Consider the following 20,584-nt stretch of genomic DNA (forward strand, 5'->3'; position numbering starts at 1 on the left):
TTCCCTTTGGAGAGAGAAGAGCATATAATAGACCATTTTATGATCCTTGATATACGTTCCACTGCGTTGTCCACCATTTCTGTTTTTGCACACTGGGTGTCAGTTGGAAATCAAAAGATGGCCCTTTATTTTAGATTCTCTCTCAGATGCTATCCAATTCAGATTGCCCTAGATAGAAAGGATGCAGAGTTCTCTGGTTGGGTGCCGCGATTGTATAGCGTAGCAAGAGTATCACCTTTTCTAGGACGCCATATTGCTTTGACAATCTTTAGGAAAGCAGATACAGAAATTAGCTCATTCTTTCTCTTCCAAAAAGCACTCGGCCAAAATATCAAAGAAATAGAGCACAAAGTTCTTCAGAACAGTCTTGGCTATACACATTGCACAGTTAGACCTAGCACATTACATCTAGGCCAATAAACTAATTAGCTAGTAAATATTAGAAGACCTACTCATTCATTAGACTAATTGAGCTAATGCTGTCCAGACATTAAAATACGAGGAATGAAAGCTATATGCAAACAAAACAGCTGTAATGACTTTCTGATAAATACTTTCAGGCTGAATAAGGCTAGAGGATATTACTCAAGGGTAGCAGAAAGATTTCCTTTACACAGCACCAATAATCTATATATCCACGGAGAATTTAAATACATGATTGAGATCTGCAGCATATTATGTTCGCTGCAGATGTAGAGGTAACGTTACAGCTAAGTCTCTATTAGAAATCAGCATCCCTGAATTCACGTCTGGTCTTCAGGAAAATATTTTGTACCAAATTTTTGGAGAAATGGACAAAAGGTGCTCGAAATAAAGGGTTGGCAAGAATGAGAGAAAGAAGCAGTCATTAGGATTCACAGTCTAACTTATTCACTACTGTCTCAACAAAATATAACACAAAGAAAGGGGAGAAAATCGAGCTTCTATGTCTTATATACCTAGAAGATCAAAGCAATTCTGGTTTTTAATGTTGAGATTTTAAATAGATATCAATTCAGCTCATTAGCTCTGAGTTAAAAATGTTTGTTCAAGACCAAATCTTGCTAATTTAGAATTCTTTTTTTTCTCTGAAAAATAAAGCATTAAAGCTTCATTCACCCTGCCACAAAATCCCATTACCGACAGTAGGTCTCTACTGTAGCTGTAAATGACCAGTTTCTGAGTATAGTCTTTTCCTCTATTCCGATTCTGTTCTCTAATTGGTGGGAGTAGTTTATCAGAGCACAGAAGAGAACAGAAGGGGAATGCGCGCTTTATATCCCTTTTTTCTGATATATCAGTGGGAGCTTGGGAATTGCCTGACCTGCTTGCCATCCAAACAGCAGGAGGACGGGCGTGCACTTGTACACGTGTCTCTACGTGTATGTGCATATTACTATACAATGAGCACACAAATCATAGCAAGGTAGCAGAAGAAGAAAGGTCCACAAAGGTTCATTTCCCACACTACGTCCTTGTTTGATAAAGCCAGGTGGAAGATGACTGTAGCTACCTTGACTGGGTGCATGTACTTCTCACACACAGGCACGTGGGAAGCGAACACCTTCCCACTTAGTCGCTTCCACAGATTCCTGCTAGTGACATTCCTTCTCTTCACTACTTCCTACATGGTATGAACTGGACAGATAGCCCGACAAAAGCCTTAGAGACGAATGGAAGAAGCTAGGAGAAGGGACTATTACATATAGAAATGAGAAAAAGTAAAGAAGAGTATCAAAAATAGAGTGGAAGGGTAGAGGAAAGCCTAAGGACAGTGCAGTGGCGGGTATGTATTCTGGAGCCAATTTGGAGACAAAGAAAGGTTGAGACTCTTTGTTTCACTAATCAAAGCCTAATCAAAGGAATGCAGTTTCCAAGTTCACAGAGTCTTGCTGGTATCCTGGTCCTGTACGTGGAGATTGTGTGACTGACATATTAAGATTTTGTTCAGCTCCCCCAAATTAATATTAAGAATCCACGTTCTGCCTGGAATAACTCAAATGTAATCCATATATCACAGTGCTTCTTCCTTTGGATAGTTAGAGAAAACAACACTTATATCAATGTCTTCCAACATCTCAATGACTATTAACAACTTTGGGCTGAAAGGAAACAATTTTGAGAATTATTTTCAAGGAACTGTCCTAAAACTGTGGCTTTCTTATGGTGCTGGTTGCTTGTATTCCTCCACCCTTGTGAGTTATGAGACATGCATCCAAGTGATAGAAATCCCATCACTTACCCTTATCTACGAGATATCCTCTAATTTGATATGAAAGTGTAAAAATGTTTTGAGAAATAGATCTCGGCAGAATTTACTGCAGATGCCCTTCAAGCCTCTTCCAGTGGAATCATTTATCAAATATGTGAGAACATGTCAGAGTGAGGATTTCTGAGCCTTGTCCTAAATTGCATTTTATATATGGATTAATGAATGAAGTAATAAATCAAGAAAGACTGCTGTGCTCCGATTACTCTCAGTTCCTCGTATACAACTTCTTTCAACGTCCTACCTGCAAGGCAATGGGGGGAAGCGAGGGGGAGGGAGAGCACAGAAAAAGACAAGACTGGAGAGAATCAGCTTTCCTCTTTGTAGTGATTCTACCTAGTGCTGCTGACCCTTTTTTTGATTGTATTTGCGCCGCATTGCCTAAAAGCTAGGTGGAAAACAGAATTCTTCCCTCCCTAAAAACACCCACGTGAGCTCTGGGAATGTGTTTCTTCATACATAGCATAATTACTGGCTGCCTTCTAGAAAAACATACAGGCTTTACAGCATATTGGTTGTTTGTTTACAGTAAAGCTTGGAAATACATCCCACAAATTTAGGCATTGTTATCTCTCTTATTCCCCCAAAGTAGACAACTGCAGCCTTACTACTAACATCAGCAGTTAGATACAGTCCTAAAGGTCTCAGTTATAACAGAAAACAGCACTGATTTAACTGTCTAATCAAACTAAGATAACGTGTTAGAAGATGAACCGAAACCAGGTGAGAACATCTACGTGAAGGGGTTATGCCTCTTAACGAATTTATCAGGTTTTTTAATGATGTGAATTTGCCATATATACAAACCCAAAACGTCATGGAAATGCATTAACTTTCACGGTCTACACTCACACAGCTCCTAGCAGATAATACATAAGCAGAGTCTAAGAGTCCTTTCTAAGACTTTAATAAAGCAAATCTTCCTTCTGTATCTTTTGGAATCTGTCTAGATTTATTTCCTTTCAGGCATTATAATGTCTTTGGGAAGGAGTGTAAATGATGTAGAGACATTTCAGGCTCCCAACAGTGGTGGGCTATATGACTTATAATCACAAGTGCTCTGACAATGTTTGCTATTCTGTTGCTGGGAAATCCCCCTTGCCCATCCTGAAGCTTTTATTTTCTCCCTATCCCTCATTTGCATTCTCTCTTTCATCCAAACAACATCGCAAGTTCAGCATTTCGACAGGTTGTCATCAGTATCATTCCTATCCTGAGGGCTAGATCCATGATGTACAATTGTTCTCCACGGCCTCTTTCGTCTTTCCTATATAGCATTAAGGAGGATGCAAAAATATTTCGATGTTTTAATGTGCCCGCTACAGAAGAAAGCAGGGATAACACACTTTAGCATTCAAAAGGGTGGATGCCAGATTAATACGATGAACCTGGAAGAAGCTAGATAGATAGCCAGGAAGAGATGAGATAAGGTGCGGGAGAATGGGTTTTAAATTGGTGCTGAAACAAGCCAGGCTAGCGCTGATGTCATGAATCCGCAGTGTGTTTGCATACCACAGAAAGCGTTTGTTTTCTCCTTAGGGACAGTTTGTGTTTGTTATAGCTGACAAGAAGAAGGTGAGGAAGAAAGAGCTAGTGTGTTTTAAAGCATAATGGGGCGGGGGGAAATAGTCTTTTCTATTTTCCTGGTGTTTGGAGAATAGTTTGCGCTCTGCAATTTAAACAGATTGTAACTGGTGAAGGGTGGGAGACCTTCAGTAGAAGGGAAACGTAGGGAAACAAAATAGGAATTGTGGGTTAAATTCTGAGCGCTGAACTAGCCAGGATGCTGTCTGATAGAGAGCCCTAGGAACTTGAAGTCGAGTGTACACTGGTAACTTGGGAAGCCATTGGCCAGTGACTTCAAGCCACCTATACTTTAGTCATCCTACCAATATAACGTAAAATTGCTCAGATTGTGTTTATCCGATAGCTAAAAGGAGCAGATTATCTGCAAATTCAGCATGCACATATATACTCACTTGCAGCGCAGTTTGAATCCAAAATCATCCCAACATTTTGAGGGGTTTTTTGTTGCCCCGGTGCACACAGAGGGTTTAGACAACAGTAGCTGATGGCAACCACTGAACAGTCCCACTTATGACAAACAACAAGGGACAGTTCATTTCCCTTTGTCGTGTGGGTTGGCGCCGCAGAAGTAATAAATGCTAAGATCTGAAAGAATTGTTTCACTACACAGAGTGGATATACTCACGGAATATACATAGAGGATTGCAAAGGAAATAAATTTAACGTAGAGCTACGTTTTAAAAATAAAATTATTATCCCACTAAGTCTCTCAATCATATCAAGTTTTTAAAAGGAAAAATAACATTCCTATGTATTGCAAGTTTTAGGAAATCAGAACTGAGATGCAAAAGTCAGTATTTCAGGGTAGGACCGTCTCTCAGTGCTTATTGTACAGTAGCCAGAACAGTGTAATTTCCTGTTGAAGTTGAAGAATTTGAAGGGTGGTTCATCCCAGAAGTTCACTTTGCAGACAAGCGATGGTATTGTTAACTTCATTAAATTTTCTATCTACGTAGAGATTTCTTTTTCAAATTGGAGATCCCTAACAAATGTTCTAAAAAGAGACAGATAAATGGTGAATTTTTTTGTCTAAGACAAGTCCAGAACAGGTTAACTATCTTCAACGTGACACCTCGTTGGGCAGGCAATTTCTTGTTCTGTTCTTGCACTAACAGATGCTTAACAGCCTAGCTCAGTAGAGACAGGGGCGTTAGTTAGGCCAGGGAAGCTCTAGCAAATAACAGAATTCCAAAGAATTTGAGGGTTTGTATATTTGTTTTTCTCGTGTAATAGTCTTGGCCTTCATTTAGATTTACAGCATACAGGGGATGTTTTTAAGTATTTTATCCATGTATCAATTATTCTCTGAAGAGGGCTTCACTGTATATCTACAATATTGCACTTGTGCAGTAAAAACAAGCATCTGAAGAACCCTCATGAAAATACGTAAAAGCCAATTATTGTGATTTGTGTTTACATTCCAGCTGTCTTCTAATGAGATTTTTTTTTTCCATGCCATTAAAAAAAAAAAAAGACGATAGCGCTGTCAATTTCTGGACTCAGAGATAAAGTTCGTGAAAACATTTAAGTACATATTTCAGCTTTTGTCTTATTGTTTGGAGATTTGCCTGAGAAAATATGGATTTAAACATAGACAAGAGTGCCTTCATGACTTAAATTGATTTAATAATAAATGCACAATGAGACTGAATTCAACCACCTATTTGTAGCCGTGGGTTCCTTCCCAACTCAAAGTTACTGACCTTCGATGACAAGTGCCCAACGTATTTCAGGTCTGAACAGCGTAGACCATCCAATAGGGCGGTCAATAGGCCAGATCTGGCTTCCAGAGGACTTCTTCCAGCCTACTAATATTTCTACTTGACTTTGTGCTAGGGAGAGATGATAAAAGGTAAAACCTTGTTACCGGCAGTATGTGAACGCCAGCTTTTGTGGAGTGCCTCTTGGTCAACCTGCCTGCACCCAGGCACAAAGATGGAGAGGCTGCCTGTAGCCCCACACAGATGCACGCGTCTCAAGAAGGCAGCCTGTGGAGGCATTCCAGCACAGGCATCTGGCCCACGCGTACCGAAAAAGCTGAATTAATTCCTATAGGAAATGGTGAGTGGAGCAAATATGCCACTGTCACGTACCCAAACTGCAGCTGCTGTAACAGCACAGGGAGTGTTCCCGTTTCTTAAAGGGTGTCATGCATATCGAACCGTTCTCAGTCTTAATTACAAAACAAAAAATAATATGATCCTCTTACTGTATGTCTTTATTTACCCTCTCATCTGCTCTGGCATTTTAATATCCAAGTTTTAGTTAGAAACAGATGCCTCAGCTTTAGCACCCTCTTGTAATGGCTTAATATTCTAGGTAAGACCAAAGACAGAGGAAAAAGATCCTACGCTGAGCACAACTTTTGAGCAAATGGACTTGAATATTCATTAAACAACATTTAATTTAAACACCCAAACTCTAAAAGCAGCAACATATGGGCCTGTTTTATTTTACATAAACTGAATAGGAGGTTGTGCCATTAGTTTCTGCAGACATAACGTTCATTACAAATGAAGTATGTTTTCCTTTAGGGAATGCACCACCATTTCTGTAGTGTTGTCATTCCCCCAAAAGGTTCCGTATACTTGCCATATGAAGTACTCTCCTTGGCAATGTGCTTCAAAATGTAAACAAAATTCCCATAGATCTTCATCAACAAAGGGAACCTGGGGCAAATTAAATTCTTTAATGAGAAACAAACAAAGAGGAGAGCCCTCCCTTCTCAGTATTTTACCATGTTTAGGAGATCGTCTGAAATACAGTTTGCTATGTGGGTTTTCCCCTTACTCTTTGTGATTGAACATTTTTGCATCACTAACTGCATGATATGTGGTTCTACAGTCCTCTGCTGGCCAAAGGGTTACTTTACACAAACTCTTTGAGAATCTAAACTGTTTTCTTGTATGCACCTTCAATGAAAAGCAAGGTATTTGCTCTTGAAGTTTGCGTAGATTTAAAATGGCTAGATAAAAACATTTTGATTACTCAGCAAGCTCCATGAAGAGTATTTTACACACGGTCCCGCAGTTTACATCCCAAGACAGCTATTTAAGCGGTAAAGCAAATAAAAAAAAATATAAGAAAGAGACTGGGAGTGATAAGTACTTGGGAGAACTAAGCTGAAAAGCAAACAAGAAGCATCACCACATCTGACACCAGAGGATCTGTTTTCTATGCAGTGTTGCTGTAACTGTCATTAAAGTTATTGAGAAGTATTTATTGAAATACCCATCAAGTAAATGCTATGCATGAGGTATCTGCTGTAGCATTCTTCTATTTTCATTTACTAATTCTAATTAAAGTTGGGCACTGAAAGGTTTGTTTTGTTGTTTTGTTTGTTGGGTTTTTTTAAATTTTGGTTTGGGTTTGTTGTTTGTTTGGTTTTTGTTTTTTTAGTTGAGAAAGCCTCCAGAAATTATTTTGTATCTTTGCTAAGAAAAGAGGGTTAATATAGGACTGAAGAAGTATGGCACCTTGATTTATCTTGGAAGAATATTTCCTTTCATCCTCAGGACAGCAGCAATGTAAAATGCTCTACAATCTTCCCGCAACTCTGGAGACAGCGCCTTCCAGTTTTTTTGGCGCTTGTACCCACAAAGGTGCCAGCAGAGCATCGATCAGCCACTAGGAAAGAGACTGATAAATTGCCTTATATAAGCTATGTGATTATTGTTCATTCCTACACACTCTATGGGAAAGTAAAGCTAGAAAAAGCATCTGCCAGCAGAACAAACCTAAGAAACAAAGAGGAACCGTTGGGATGGGGAAAGGGAAGGGATGCAAAATCAAAACACAAGAAAAGGACAGACAGATCACTAAGGATATATGCCTTGAGACACGTATCGGTGGAGCCACACAGAGCATTTCCTAAAAGCCGGTGGAAAGGACTGACACAGGTTTCCAAAAGAAGCATGGTCCATATGCAACAGGCAGCTGGAATGAATGCAAGATATTCTCTCTTGGCTAAGCAGAGACTTCTGGGTTAAACAAACCTCAGGCTTCTTTAAGGGCACAGCAAGAGATGGTGGATTGAAGAACTACTTTCCTCTACCTCTTCAAACGTTATGATCAGTAGTGATCGCACAGAGTATAAGTTGTTTATGCTACAGACTAATGAATTTCTCTAATGACCACAGGGACATACATTCTGAATGAGTTGTAATTCCCAGAAGAGTGCCCCTAGTTAAGCAGCCAGTTATGGGAACAGCTGAGTTGTAAGACTGAAAGGGTAGAAAACTATGTTGATTTATCATCACTGACAAAAGTAAACATTAATGCCCACAAGAGCCATTGGAAATGCATTTCTAAGTCACAGGAATCTGTTTTAAAGATGTCTGATACACAGGAGTTTTTCTGTAGCAGAATTGGTTAAAATACTGCCAACTAGGCTCAGCAACTCTGAAGAGAGCTTTTATAGGAAGAAAAGAAAATCATCTCATGAGCTATCTGAGCCCAGCAGAAAGAATTACCTGTTCCTAGGTAGGGGCATTGCCTCAGGCTGACCGTACTGGCCAAGACACCGAACACGGACTAGTTGCTGGGTTGAAGCGCACGGGCTGCATAGCCACGCACCCAAAGACTGCCAAGCAGAAAACCTGCGAGGCAGAGCGGAGCTGGATCCGGCCCCACAGGGAATTGCAAGGGTGTCTGCCAGCACCATACGAGTGCCTGCACTTGTCTTCGTAGGTTCTTCTAAGGAGACACTCCAAGGTTTGGTCTGTGCAGCACCCCCTCAGAGCTTCTGCAAAAGTATTTGACACCGAGCCTTTCCTGCTGGCCGCCAGAGATGCCGTACCAATGAAGTACTGCCGGCAGCCAAAAGAATACCGTTAAACTAAAGGGAAGTATTTTAAAGCAATCATTTACCACACAAAGATTTTTTTTTTTCCCCAAAAGCTCAAGTCAGTCACAAAAGGCAACTACCAGACATTTATGCCCATGAAAATTTTCCCATTTAATAAAAATAAGAAAAAAAATTTTGATGCCAAGGTTTTACTTACTCTGTGTTTAATGCCAGTTTTTTTTTTTTTTTACTTCTCAGCATTTGTTTGACTCTGGACAATTCAATTTCGCCATGTTTTCTGTGGTTTATGCATTAGTACAGTGCTTCAGTGTTTGTTTAAACAGTATGGAGTTCAATGCTAGGCAAAATATACTCTCATTTTAATTAACTCCTCAAAACCATTAAGTTTAATATTTGTGTGTGAATATGAAGCAATTTCTCCCAAACCTAGCAATTTCTCCCAAGCTTACATTAGTTTTTACTTTTGTAAAGCCCTGAAGCAGCGCCTAGATCAACCTGACCTTCTTAAATAACCAGAATTGATCAATTAAAATAAATACTTAAAACATTAATTCTGGCAGCTCCTAAGTTTTATGATACCCCTCTATGTGCCTTAAAAAAAGAGGCTTCATTCCACTTCTGCTTGTAGCAGGATCCATCAAAATATAAAGGAAACAGTGAAACAAAATCAACTTTTCCCACCCTTTTAATTTAAAAATATTCAGCCACTTCCATTGTGATTTTTACGTTGGATGTTAAACCAGACAGAAGACATTGAAAAAGGAAACTGTCAGTCTCAATTTTCTACTTACATCCAGCACTGTGCAGGAGATATGGATCTGAGGTCATTTGTTGCAGAAAAGTTTTATCATCAGTGATTGAAACCTGTTATCAAATCAACACAAACGATGCCTGGCTTAACAAACGGGCTAGCAAAAATTGACGGAAAATGATAGCAGGGTAGTAGCTCTGGTACAATCAAATCAGATCATCGCGAAAGGCGGTGAAGCATGTTTCCCCTAATGCGGGTCAGCCTGCAGGCTGGCCACCTTCATTAGATAACAAGGTGCGTTTTAACCCAATGAACACAAGCACAAACCGTTATCACACACCCCAGTGGAGCGCCGCACTCTCCCGTCTTTTGCAGGTTGTAAAACATCCATGGTGTTAAGAGAAGGCACAGATGCTCCAAACATCCTTCTGCCTCAGCACACTACTTGACCTTACGTAGGATCTCTGTGTACGAACAACAGTAGCAGGAAAGGATGATGGAGTTTTTTTTATTAGTAGCACTGGTTGCCAATGGCCAGCTCTTGGAAAAAAACAGAATTTTCTTCTAGCGCACAGGATGCCTTTTAGCCACTTCTGCAGCTGTTTCATTAGCCGCGGCCCTTACACAGAGCAAAGACTAAAATTAAGAGGAAGCTTACTGAATTCCAGATGAGGATAAAATTCCACAGGGAATTTTGTTTTTTAAAGACATAAGTAGAGTTCACAAATGTTAGCAACAAACATAAGACTAAGTTTCCATTTAATCCTTTTAGAGCAAAGGAGTCCAAGAGCATTAACGTACTAGGATGTGCCTACTCCCAACATTGACTTATCAAAGCTTACTAACACTTTTCCTTTTGCCTCTCAGAGGCACTGTAACAAACGTGTTCAAAGAAATAACATAGTCTTATTGCTGTTGTGTTAGGAATATAATGAACAAAAGAAACATTTTCCACCCATATTGGAAAGTTCTCTGGCTCAGATGAAACTTTTCCAGTATTCAGAGCAAAAAAATTAACTACTCTCATCTGGTCTCTTAACACCACCAAAATAGCCATCCAAAAAAAAAAAAAAAGCCTCAATATACGTAGTTTCCCCTCAAATAGAAGCACATGAGCAGGGAGCGCTCACAACTAGAACTTCAAACTTACTGTACGAATGCAGTAACAATAGCCACTACAAGACGACGTTCTGTTTCCTCTGTGTAGGGAACTAATGACATTAAAATTAATTTTATACAGGAACTGACCAGAATAATATGGACAAGCTAATTTCTTCTGCCTGTTGCAAATAGGTTTGCTAGTGACCTGCATGATTTATGCCTTAAATTACACATTTTCTATAAACACCAAGAACCCCCATCACCCTTTTATCCGTCTACTGCAGTCCTCTCATAGCATATTATGCCTCATTTATTTCAAACCACTGACAATATAACTTCATTTCTTCCCCTCACCATTTGTTCTCAAGCCTGTTACAAGCTGCTTCCTAGACAAAACCACCTCATTGTCCAGGTGATGCCATTTTTTACCATCTTTCATCTGTATCATAGTTGTTATCTTTTTCTATGATGCCAAGACACTAATCTGCTCCTCCAGACAGACTCTGCTTCCCTCGTAGTTCTGTCTTTGATCTGCTGTAGTTTGTCTTTTGCCTTCTAGACCACAATCTCCTTCAGACAGGAGCCACCATTACCTGGCTTACATACGTATCTCACCGAACACAGAGGTGGAACCTCAGCAAGAAGCTGGGTTACTTGATCCAGTTTCGATTAAGCCAAGCCCTGAGGCTTCCGCACAGCGTTTCAAGTATTTCACAGATGACTTCACTTACTCTTACTAGTCCAGCTACACAATTTTGAGTCCTTCCCACAAACCCAAACAATTCCCATGGTAACTATATCCCTTGTAAAAACCACACAACTCAAGTCCTGGCCATTAAAGATGGTAACACACCAGTGAGTCTTTTCATGTATATCAAATTGAGATTACTCATCAGTTTAATTTAGAAGTTCCTTCTCCAAAAATCCTTCACAGCCTATTTTGGGCTCCAGACTGATCAAATAGATACAACACTTGAAGTGACAAAATACAAGGGCCAGGCCAAAGTCTAAGAGCAGGCAACAGTGACAAACACTACTACCTATAGATGACGGGGTGTGCCAAGACCAGCAGGAAATAAAGGGTACCTCCAGTGCACAGTAGGGAAAGAAGTGAAGATTCCTGTTCATCAATGCTTTCCACTTAATTGTTTTACCTCCCACAGGAAAGGGGATTAACCTAGAGTCTCTTCACAGCGTGACATGTGCGTTAAACTTCTGAATTACAGAACATCTGCTACACATGGCTTACACTGGTGCGTATGAAGGCAAAAACGTTGCCAGAACGGAGTCACAGGAAGAGCTGCTTATGCCTGCAGGCTGTGGGAGCACCAACATTTCAGATGACAGCTCTTCAGTTGCCTGCCATTTTCCAGGTGGAAGGATAGGAGAGAAGGATCGCCACATCAACACAGGATAGTGCAGAATAGTTGAAAAACCTCAGAAATGGTGATCTGATTTGATCAGTTAGTTCTAGATCACTTAACGTCATTTTATCCCCTTCACCAATTTTTGTGCTTAATGCCTCACGTTGCAAGAGCACAGCTTCTGGATATGTGGTTATAACCGTGCAACAAGGAAAGTGTCAACTGTGCTATGGATTCACTAGGTACTTTTTTTCTGCCAATCTTAAATCATCAAAATGGGACATTCAAACACCAAATTATGGCACCAAGCAATAAGATAGCCCATTTCAATCCATCTGCTTCAAAAAGTTACGTACCTCATAAGTGAGCTTGTAATGAAAGGCAAGTAAGGCATGGCAAAATTAAAGAAGGGAACCATTCATACTCCAATTCCAGAACTAAGTTCTGCTTCAAGAGGTACATGCCCCCAGAACAGTACTGTTCACTACGTGAAGTTAAAACATCAAGGCTGTGCAAGACATACTGCCTTTATCCCAGCATTTATATATAGGTCCTTTGTTGATTGCTTAAAACTAAGGTAAGGAGGCTTCTGAAAAGAGCAACTAGAATTTGTGCCAGCACTCTAGAGCTTTGAAGTAGTAAACATTTGGAAAACACTTCTTCAGTTGTACGTCTTCACTGAAACAGATGGTTTCCATTCAATTCAAAAAAGAACCACTGAAACAAAAATATCACTTAAAGCCTCAGATCCTAAACACAACTATTTTTAATGTGTATTTTCAAAGGAGTTGACCTCTTGGCAGGGGACAATTTGGCTTTCTTTCAGCCTATTTTATGAAATAAATTGCTATATCAATCTTCCTTGTACTTGTATTGCTGTGTTCACACCACCCCCTAGCAATTATATTTAATAGCATGACTCTTCTTGCCTTTGATGTCGAACATTATATATGGAAAGGGTTTACTGCAGGTATTGCCTTTAAAACAAGTTTAGGTTCTAACTCTATAAGCCTCACACGCATAATGCTTGCTCCATATCCCTTACAATCTTTATGGTTGTCAGAAATTTACTGTCACGTACTCAAAACACATCTACAGACTCAAGAGTTCTGTACTGTATCTAAGCACACAAATCCCACTTTTAATACCCCTCTAGCAATTTTTCAGAATTCAATACTCACAGCCTTTGGAAAGAACATCCAATAGGTACCTATCTTTGAAGGTCTGTCTGCCAAGTAAAAAAGCCTTTTAACTTCCACAGGATTTCAGAACCCAAACTATTATTTTAGAAGCAATTACTCCTTTTCATCACCCCCTTAGTCTAACATCACTAGTTCACCGATGTTTAGAAGAAACTGGAGTATGTATTCTTTCACGAGGGCAATTGCCTACTAATCCTCATTACTAACCTCAAAAAAGGCAAACAGTACAGCATAAGGTACAGAAAATCTACTGCACAAGAGTATGATGCTGCTGAATGCAGACAACAGCAACCCCACTAGCTCAAGACTTAGACTGAAGGTACTAGAAGAGGCATTAAGTGCTTTATTTGTACTTACCAGGTGTTGTATGGAAGTTATTAGGATCAACAGTATCCCCTTCCAAACACTTTAACCACTCTAGGGTTGTTGGTTTCCCCCCCAAACACTAAAAATGCCTTACCTGTGTTACAATATGCTGCCTCAGTACAAAGGCAGTACAATTTAAAAATACCGTACTTAGATAAGAATCAAGTCAGAGCCTTCATCAGCACAACTGCTAGAGCTGCCCAGTCTGTTTCAGTCCTATTTAAAGTATAAAACTTCTACCTGGCTTGCTACTCGAAACACCTGCACCAGAATGCCTGCACTTCTAGCGCAGAGCATGCCTCATCCAGCCACGGATCCAATCTTAAATGACTCCTTTAACAGCACCACATGAAAAATTAGGGATATACTGCAGTTTACAGACCAGAAACAGACCCCAGAGCCTGTCCTGACAACTCAGGAACCACAGGGAAGTCATGCCTCACTCCATTAGCAGAAATTTTAACTGTCGAAGTATGCAGCTCTGAGTATCTGTCTACAGGTTTTATTCTCCCTTCAGCTACATTCTATAGGTCTTTATGATACTGGCAGTCCAACAAGCACATCTTAAAAAGACTTTCCAAATCAGTTTGTACACCAGATGACAAAAGCATGCCCACCTCCATGAACTAATGCTGCCTGCTTGGAATTAGGTCATATCCATACAAAGCTCTGATTCACTTCAAATTGATAATCAAAATGAGAGTTGTTTAATTATGAAAAGATTTTAATACAGTGCAAACAGTGCACCAATTTTGAATTTCTCAAACTTTACAAAATGGTAACTTTTGAATCAAAACTAAAGGGCAAGCCAGCATTTTATTGACATAGTTTATTTGATGTTAAAGCCAGATGAGCAGCTTCTTTCCAGAGAAATTCTCTCTATGCTTCTTCATAGAATCATGTAGTCTGTAAAGGAAAAGATACATCAGTGCCACACAATTAAAACCATTTTTATACTCATACCTTTACAGAGCCTAAAAAACTGGTTCCCAAACAAGTCAGGTGAACCACACTGCTTTTCTTAAGGTTCAAAATTTCACAGTGCTGTCATGGGAATAAGTGAGAGCCTAGATTAGAGCATTTCCGTAGAAAAGCTACAATTGCTTTACCAGCTTTCTGTTTAAGACATTATACTCGCTACATCAGCTCCCAAGACAGTTTAAGTTGCTTTAAAATGAGTCATTCAGACTATTTGTAATGAAATCAGAGTTTTATCTGTAACACTTACTGTCCACAACACATCCAACTCACTAATGTTTCTGCAGCAAAGATACATAGTCTAGGACTTGTCTAAAAGAGTATCAGGTTTGTTTACAAGGAATTTACTTGAAATAAGTATCTATAAGAAAACAACAAATATTTGTTCCTTATCATACCTACAAATGGAAAAATATAAGTCTTGTTTACAGTAAGACTAAATTCACAGCAGTTTTAGCAACCGAGTAATAAATCTGAACTGCCTCGTTTATTATTTCAGTCTTTAAACTAATCAAGTATTTCATGTAAGTGGATGTCACATAAATTAGCAACTCAGCAGGAAGCACAACAGTCTTAGTCTTAAACTCTTGCACCGGGTTCTATATGAGCGCAGTACCACAGTGTTTGCATAAATCAGCGTTAGACCTATGTCATCCTATGTGACATCCTATGTCACCTATGTCGTAATGACTACAGGCTACTGAATGTCTAGCCTTACAAGGCATTCTAAAGTCATACCTGTTATCCATTTTCCATCTGAAGTATGTTCATTTACTGAAAAAGAAAAAGCATTAATTAATAAGAGAATAGTTTTATGAAAGTTCTATTACCGTAGAAGATGGAGCTTTGAGGCTTTTCACTGACACAATACGCTTTTTCAGTTACTACAGTGAAATGTGATAGGAAGCCCTCAGTTTTGACTACTGAAGAGGCTTAAGACCTAAATTTCATGCATTCCCTCAAAAATGGCCCAACAATAGTTGTTTAAAGCTTAAGAATGCAACAGCACGTTCAGTTGCATTCCTAAGGCAGGCTACCCTGGTTTGAAGTGCCTATCCACCCACACCTCCGATCAAGTTTGTTAAAAAAAACCAAACACATTTCTGTTTGGAAGGCTTACGTGTCAAAGGCTGTCACAACAACATAGTTGTGACATTAAGGGGTAGAGAGAGTCTTTTTTGCATACAGTCTGAATCTGAATGCAAACACTAGGTGAGAGGTGTCTGTACCTGCTTGTTGCAAACTTTCTTGTGATTTCAGCTAGCTACAGAATGTAATAAATAGCAAACTACTTTAAAACACTTTTGAAACTGCAGGGAAAACAGATTGGGAATTCTGAAGGAGTGAGAAGTGAAAGAAAACAACAAAGAAAAACAGTCAGATGTCAGTACAGCTGATGTCTGACTTAAAAGATCAAGAAAAGCTATTCAAGAATGATTCCCCATTTCAGTATTTTTCATGATTACATGGTACAAAACTCTTAGAACAATACAGACTTGCCTGAAGATGTCTCAGAATCAAATGCCTACACATCGTTGAGATAAAGTTTTCACAGATTGTGCAGGTGGACTCCAAAACATATTACAGGACTCCTATTAAAAATTCCTCCACACGGCCGTAACAATGTTGAACCATGCCACACTATTATGTTTAAACGTGCATTTTTCAAGCCAAATCTTTAAGATATGATTGTATTCCGCAAGCTTTTTCCTGTGATGCAGCACAGAACTCTTCTCAACCAAGTTTTCCAGAAAGCATGTAAATTAATTCGTCTTTAGTTTACGCCTAATGCGAGGACACAAAGATTAACAAAACTGATGAACAAATAAGATCTAACCCATGCATACTTATCAACTAAAATATAATTTTAAAAGACATTACAAAACCTCTAATCCAAAACGCAGTTCACCTGCTACTGAGATTGCATGCTAATTTGAGAAGCACTTGATGCAGAGTCACATCTGCTATATAACTATCACAGCACACGATCCTGGTCTTGATTTCTGAAGTGTTTATACGCTTTAAGAGAATTTCTATGAACTGGACAGCTTCAGTAATTCAAGTGACAGTCACTTAACCATTTTTTGTACTAACACTCAACTACCTTCAAGTGCCAAATTCAAGAAGTTCCTCCATACTTCTGGTATCAGTGCAGCACTACACGATTCCCTTGACATTGACAAGAGGGTGTATGTTAGTGTTACTACTATACCAAATGCTCAGTTGTGCTGTTATACTGTAAACAACTGTAGGGCTTCATTATTAAAACAGCATTAATGCAGAAAGGACAAGGGCACCAAATCTTCCCTAGTAGTTCACAGCAACATTGGTTTATTTCCATCCAATGATAACAAGAACTTCACTTATACAGCAAGTGAAGAATCTAATTTCACATAGCAATCACTGTGGGTTGTGTCTTAACTTGGAATACTGTAGGCCAATAGTTAAATGCAGTTTAATGCTGACAGCTGTGTCGTTCCCAACCACCATCTCAAATGCACAAAGCTGTGATCTGACTTAGTTTTCATAAAGATGCACAACTACTTTCACACAAAGGTCAACTTACACATGCAATTGCACTGTACTACTTTGAATCAGAACCTGGGGTGTTCTGAACCAATGCCTCAAATCAATAGCATTGAGCTTCTTTGATTTCTTCTCATTTGGAATTCCTTGTTTTAACGTTGTTTCACTAGTTTCAAAGATCTTGTTCATTATTAGCCAAATTTTATTTCTAAGTTGCACAGAATAAATTTCATTATGTAGTTATCTGAATCCTTACAGGACAGAAGTAATTTTCAAACAAGCATGCATGCAAGGCAGTACAGTGCTTCAATTAAACAGATGAACACGTGTTTCAGTGATTTTTTAATTCAGTCACCACATCCATACCCATTTTCAGTACCTGCTAGATACTTCATTTCTGATGGAGAATTCCAAGAAAGGAGAAAAAAAGCAAAAGTGAAGATTACTAAAGTTCAAGATGTCAAAGCACTTTAGCAGCTAGAGAACTAAGTGTCAAATCTCATTGCCCTATCTTCCCTTGTTAAAACACTTGGAAAAACCCACTTAGCTGCACAGCTTACTCAGTATTTTTCAGAGGATGAAAAACTGCTAAGGTATATAACCATCTTCACACCCAGGTTACTCCTCAGTTGTGGTGGTGTTTTTTTATTTAATGATAATGGAACTCTGTCTCCCTCCAAGCTGCTCACCTGAAAAGCTTGCATCAAGTTCAGCCACAGCACAGGAAGCTCCCACCAGGGGAAAAACCCCCACTGTCTTGGGAATCAGTCAAAGACAGGATAAAGCAGGCATTCTACCTTATTTACACACTGTCTTCACTATCTACAACACCACACATCCTTAACAAAATCTCCTCTACAAATAACACCATAAATAACGGTAACTTGGTGGAGTAAGTATTAGATATTTAGGTAGTCCGAGTAACAAGTGTTAAGAAAATCTAATTTGTATATTGCAAGGCTGAGTTATGAGATTAGCGCAATACTGTTAGATTTACGGAATTTTAACTTTCATTCCAGTGACATGTAGGAAACAATCATTTTAAGAAGCATTATTTCACATTGTATCAGCTAAGCTTGCAGCAGTGAGGAGCAAAACTAAGCTACTGAGCTGATAAGAAGCTATACAACACCACACAGATTACCTTCTGTTATCCAGTAGAACAGGTGAAAAGAAATGGAAGAAAAACAATGTTATTCTGTTGAACAACTTTTTATCAACATTTCAAAGGCAACATGCCCACTCTAGCTTACAGATATTCTCATCCTACCTTCTTGCCGGCACCAACATTTGCTTTGGCTGTGCCCCTGACTTTCTTCATTCTGTTCTTGCGCTCCTTTCGCTGCTTCCTAGAAGTCTTCTTCTTTTCATACAAGCCATGCTATTAAAAAACCAGCAAAGTTGCATTTAATATTGTTTCTCTGAATTGAAGTTTTACTGTTCCTGGACTCTCCAAATACTGTTTAAATTTGAAATATTAGCTAAGGAGTGAGATAAGGTTACTAGCTAATGAATGATTCAACACAGAATATAAGCACCAAAGTAGGGTATGTATCTGTCTCATCTCTTACGCTTCTTCAAGACCTTTAATAGTGGTTAGTTATCTATTACTGCTAAACATCACTGGTACCATCAATTTTGCTCTCCCAATTCCCTTATAATAAACATTAAAAAACCTTAACCCTACTGTGCAAACACAGAAGCTAGCCTATACCTCTTATATACCTCTGAGTAAACCAACGGTACTTTCACAAAACTTTAGCTTTTATACATGTAAACCATGAACCACTAAACACTTCATCCTAATTGTTTTCAAGTTACCAGAAAACTTACCCTGGCAAGCCTGTGCTTTGGTTCGTTTTTCTTTGCATAGTCCAGAGAATCATAGATCATGCCAAAACCTGTTGTCTTGCCACCACCAAAGTGAGTTCTGAAGCCAAAGACGAAAATTACATCAGGGGTCGTCTTGTACATTTTTGCCAGCTTCTCCCTGATTTCTGTTTTGGGGACTGTGGCCTTCCCAGGATGAAGAACATCAATCACCTAAGAAGGAATTTTTACAAGTTGCATAAAAGCAAGAGAAGGTTAAAATCCAGTACAACAGCCAGGTGCTACAGTCCCACCATGAGCGTAACACTCAAGCTAACCCACATTAATAGCAGAAAGTATTATTAATTTGATACAAAAGCGTTCATAAGTTTCCTGCTTCAAAAGGCAAAACAACTCACTACCTCACCATCAAGATTTACCTTCAGCAGGCATCAACACATTTAAATCTTCAAACTCTTACAACAAGAACGCAAGAGGTTTTAAGGATCCCTTGCTTATAGTGGCTAAAGAACACTTGCAGCCCAGAACCAATCGACAAGCAATTAAAGGCAATTTTCTGTATTCTTTTACCATCTGCTTGCGCTGAAGCAGTCTGTTTGTCATGAACTTCCTGGTTCTGATGGTCACTGTGTCATTCTGTAAGAGAAGATACAAAATAGTAAAGCAAAACAATAACAAAACATACAATTCAAGTTTAATAAACTTATAAACGCACAGTACAGCAACAATTAGTAGTCTCTCAGATGCTTACAGTGAACTCATAACTTAAGTGGACTAGTCCTGGACTACAGATAAAGTAGGGCCAGGAGGGCCACGAAAACAATCAGCAGGCTGGAGCACCTACGCTACAAGGACAGGCTGAGAGAGTTGGGATTGTTCAGCCTGGAGAAGGGAAGGCTCCAGGGAGACCTTATAGCACCCTTCCAGTACTTAAAGGGGGCCTACAGGAAAGATGGGGGGGAACTCTTTTATCAGTGAGTGTAGCACTAGGATAAGGGATAGCAGTTTTAAATTGAAAGAGGGAAGATTTAGATTAGATATCTAAAAGAAATTCTTTACTCTGCAGGTGGTGAGACACTGGCACGGGCTGCCCAAGGAAGTTGTGGATGCCCCATCCCTGGAGGTGTTCAAGGCCACACTGGATGGGGCTTTGAGCAACCTGGTCTAGTGGGAGGTGTCCCTGCCCAGGGCAGCAGGCTGGAACTAAGTGATCTTTAAGGTCTCTTCTAACTAAACCGTTCCATGATCTTGTGATTAACAAACCCACGTGTTATCACTTCCTAAACGCTTTCAGACAATAACAGCCACAACACTAACAAACAAGCATCATCTACAGCGGCCCTTTAGCACCTTAAACCAAGGAGCGCGATACCGCACTACTGTCAAAGCCCAGTGCTGCTCTCACTGGCCAGCAGCAAGGCCACACAGCAGGCCCAGCACAGGCGCCGGCCCACACCCCGGAGCTCGCCTCTACCAACCGGCACCGCCGCGCCGCGCCCAGGCCGTGGGAGCCCCGGCCCCAAGCGGGAGAACATTCCCCCCTCAGCTTCCACCATACCCCCACAACCCGCTACGGGCAGGCCGGCCCGCAGGGGACAAGCCGCTCAGGAGCCCCACGGGGCCAGGATGGCGGCAGCAGGGCCCGGATTGCTGCCTGCCGAACCTGGTCACTCACCATCTTGACGGCGGCCTCCCTGCCAGCGAGCGAGAAAAGGAAGGAGGACCTCCCCGCAGCCAATCATAAGGCGGCGCAGGGGTCCTTCGCGCAGGGGGCGGGGTCGCGTGGAGGGGTGTCTGTCCCAGAGCCGGAAGGGGTGGGTTATG

The 20,584-nt window shown here is 40.1% G+C and overlaps 1 protein-coding gene across 3 annotated transcripts; it reads right to left on the reverse strand.

The window, feature by feature from the left end:
• Positions 1-14,240: 14,240 nt before the first annotated feature.
• RPS24 (ribosomal protein S24) lies at positions 14,241-20,534 on the reverse strand. 3 transcript variants are annotated; one of them, XR_008466982.1, is made up of 8 exons: positions 20,436-20,534; positions 19,331-19,396; positions 18,764-18,973; positions 18,201-18,311; positions 17,620-18,077; positions 17,310-17,327; positions 15,143-15,178; positions 14,241-14,332 (listed from the first exon to the last, which is right to left on the reverse strand). XR_008466982.1 is itself a non-coding variant. In XM_054205291.1 (6 exons), exons 1-5 carry the CDS (start codon positions 20,436-20,438, stop codon positions 15,176-15,178), a joined length of 393 nt encoding a protein of 130 aa, XP_054061266.1. In that variant the 5' UTR covers positions 20,439-20,533; the 3' UTR covers positions 14,241-14,332; positions 15,143-15,175. The 3 variants fall into 3 exon arrangements, 1 of the variants encoding a protein (XP_054061266.1); XR_008466981.1 differs by having other exon boundaries at positions 17,310-18,077; XM_054205291.1 differs by lacking the exons at positions 17,310-17,327; positions 17,620-18,077 and having other exon boundaries at positions 20,436-20,533.
• Between the last annotated feature and the right edge of the window lie 50 nt (positions 20,535-20,584).

The sequence above is a fragment of the Rissa tridactyla genome, chromosome 6 (genome assembly GCF_028500815.1).
Source record: "Rissa tridactyla isolate bRisTri1 chromosome 6, bRisTri1.patW.cur.20221130, whole genome shotgun sequence".
Taxonomy (NCBI): Eukaryota; Metazoa; Chordata; class Aves; order Charadriiformes; family Laridae; genus Rissa; species Rissa tridactyla.

Coding starts and splice junctions, on each gene's coding strand:
- RPS24 (XM_054205291.1), bottom strand. Junction 18,974..19,330: donor TGCTTCAGCGCAAGCAGATG/GTAAAAGAATAC, acceptor ATTCCTTCTTAG/GTGATTGATGTTCTTCATCC. Junction 18,312..18,763: donor CAAAGCACAGGCTTGCCAGG/GTAAGTTTTCTG, acceptor GTTTTTTAATAG/CATGGCTTGTATGAAAAGAA.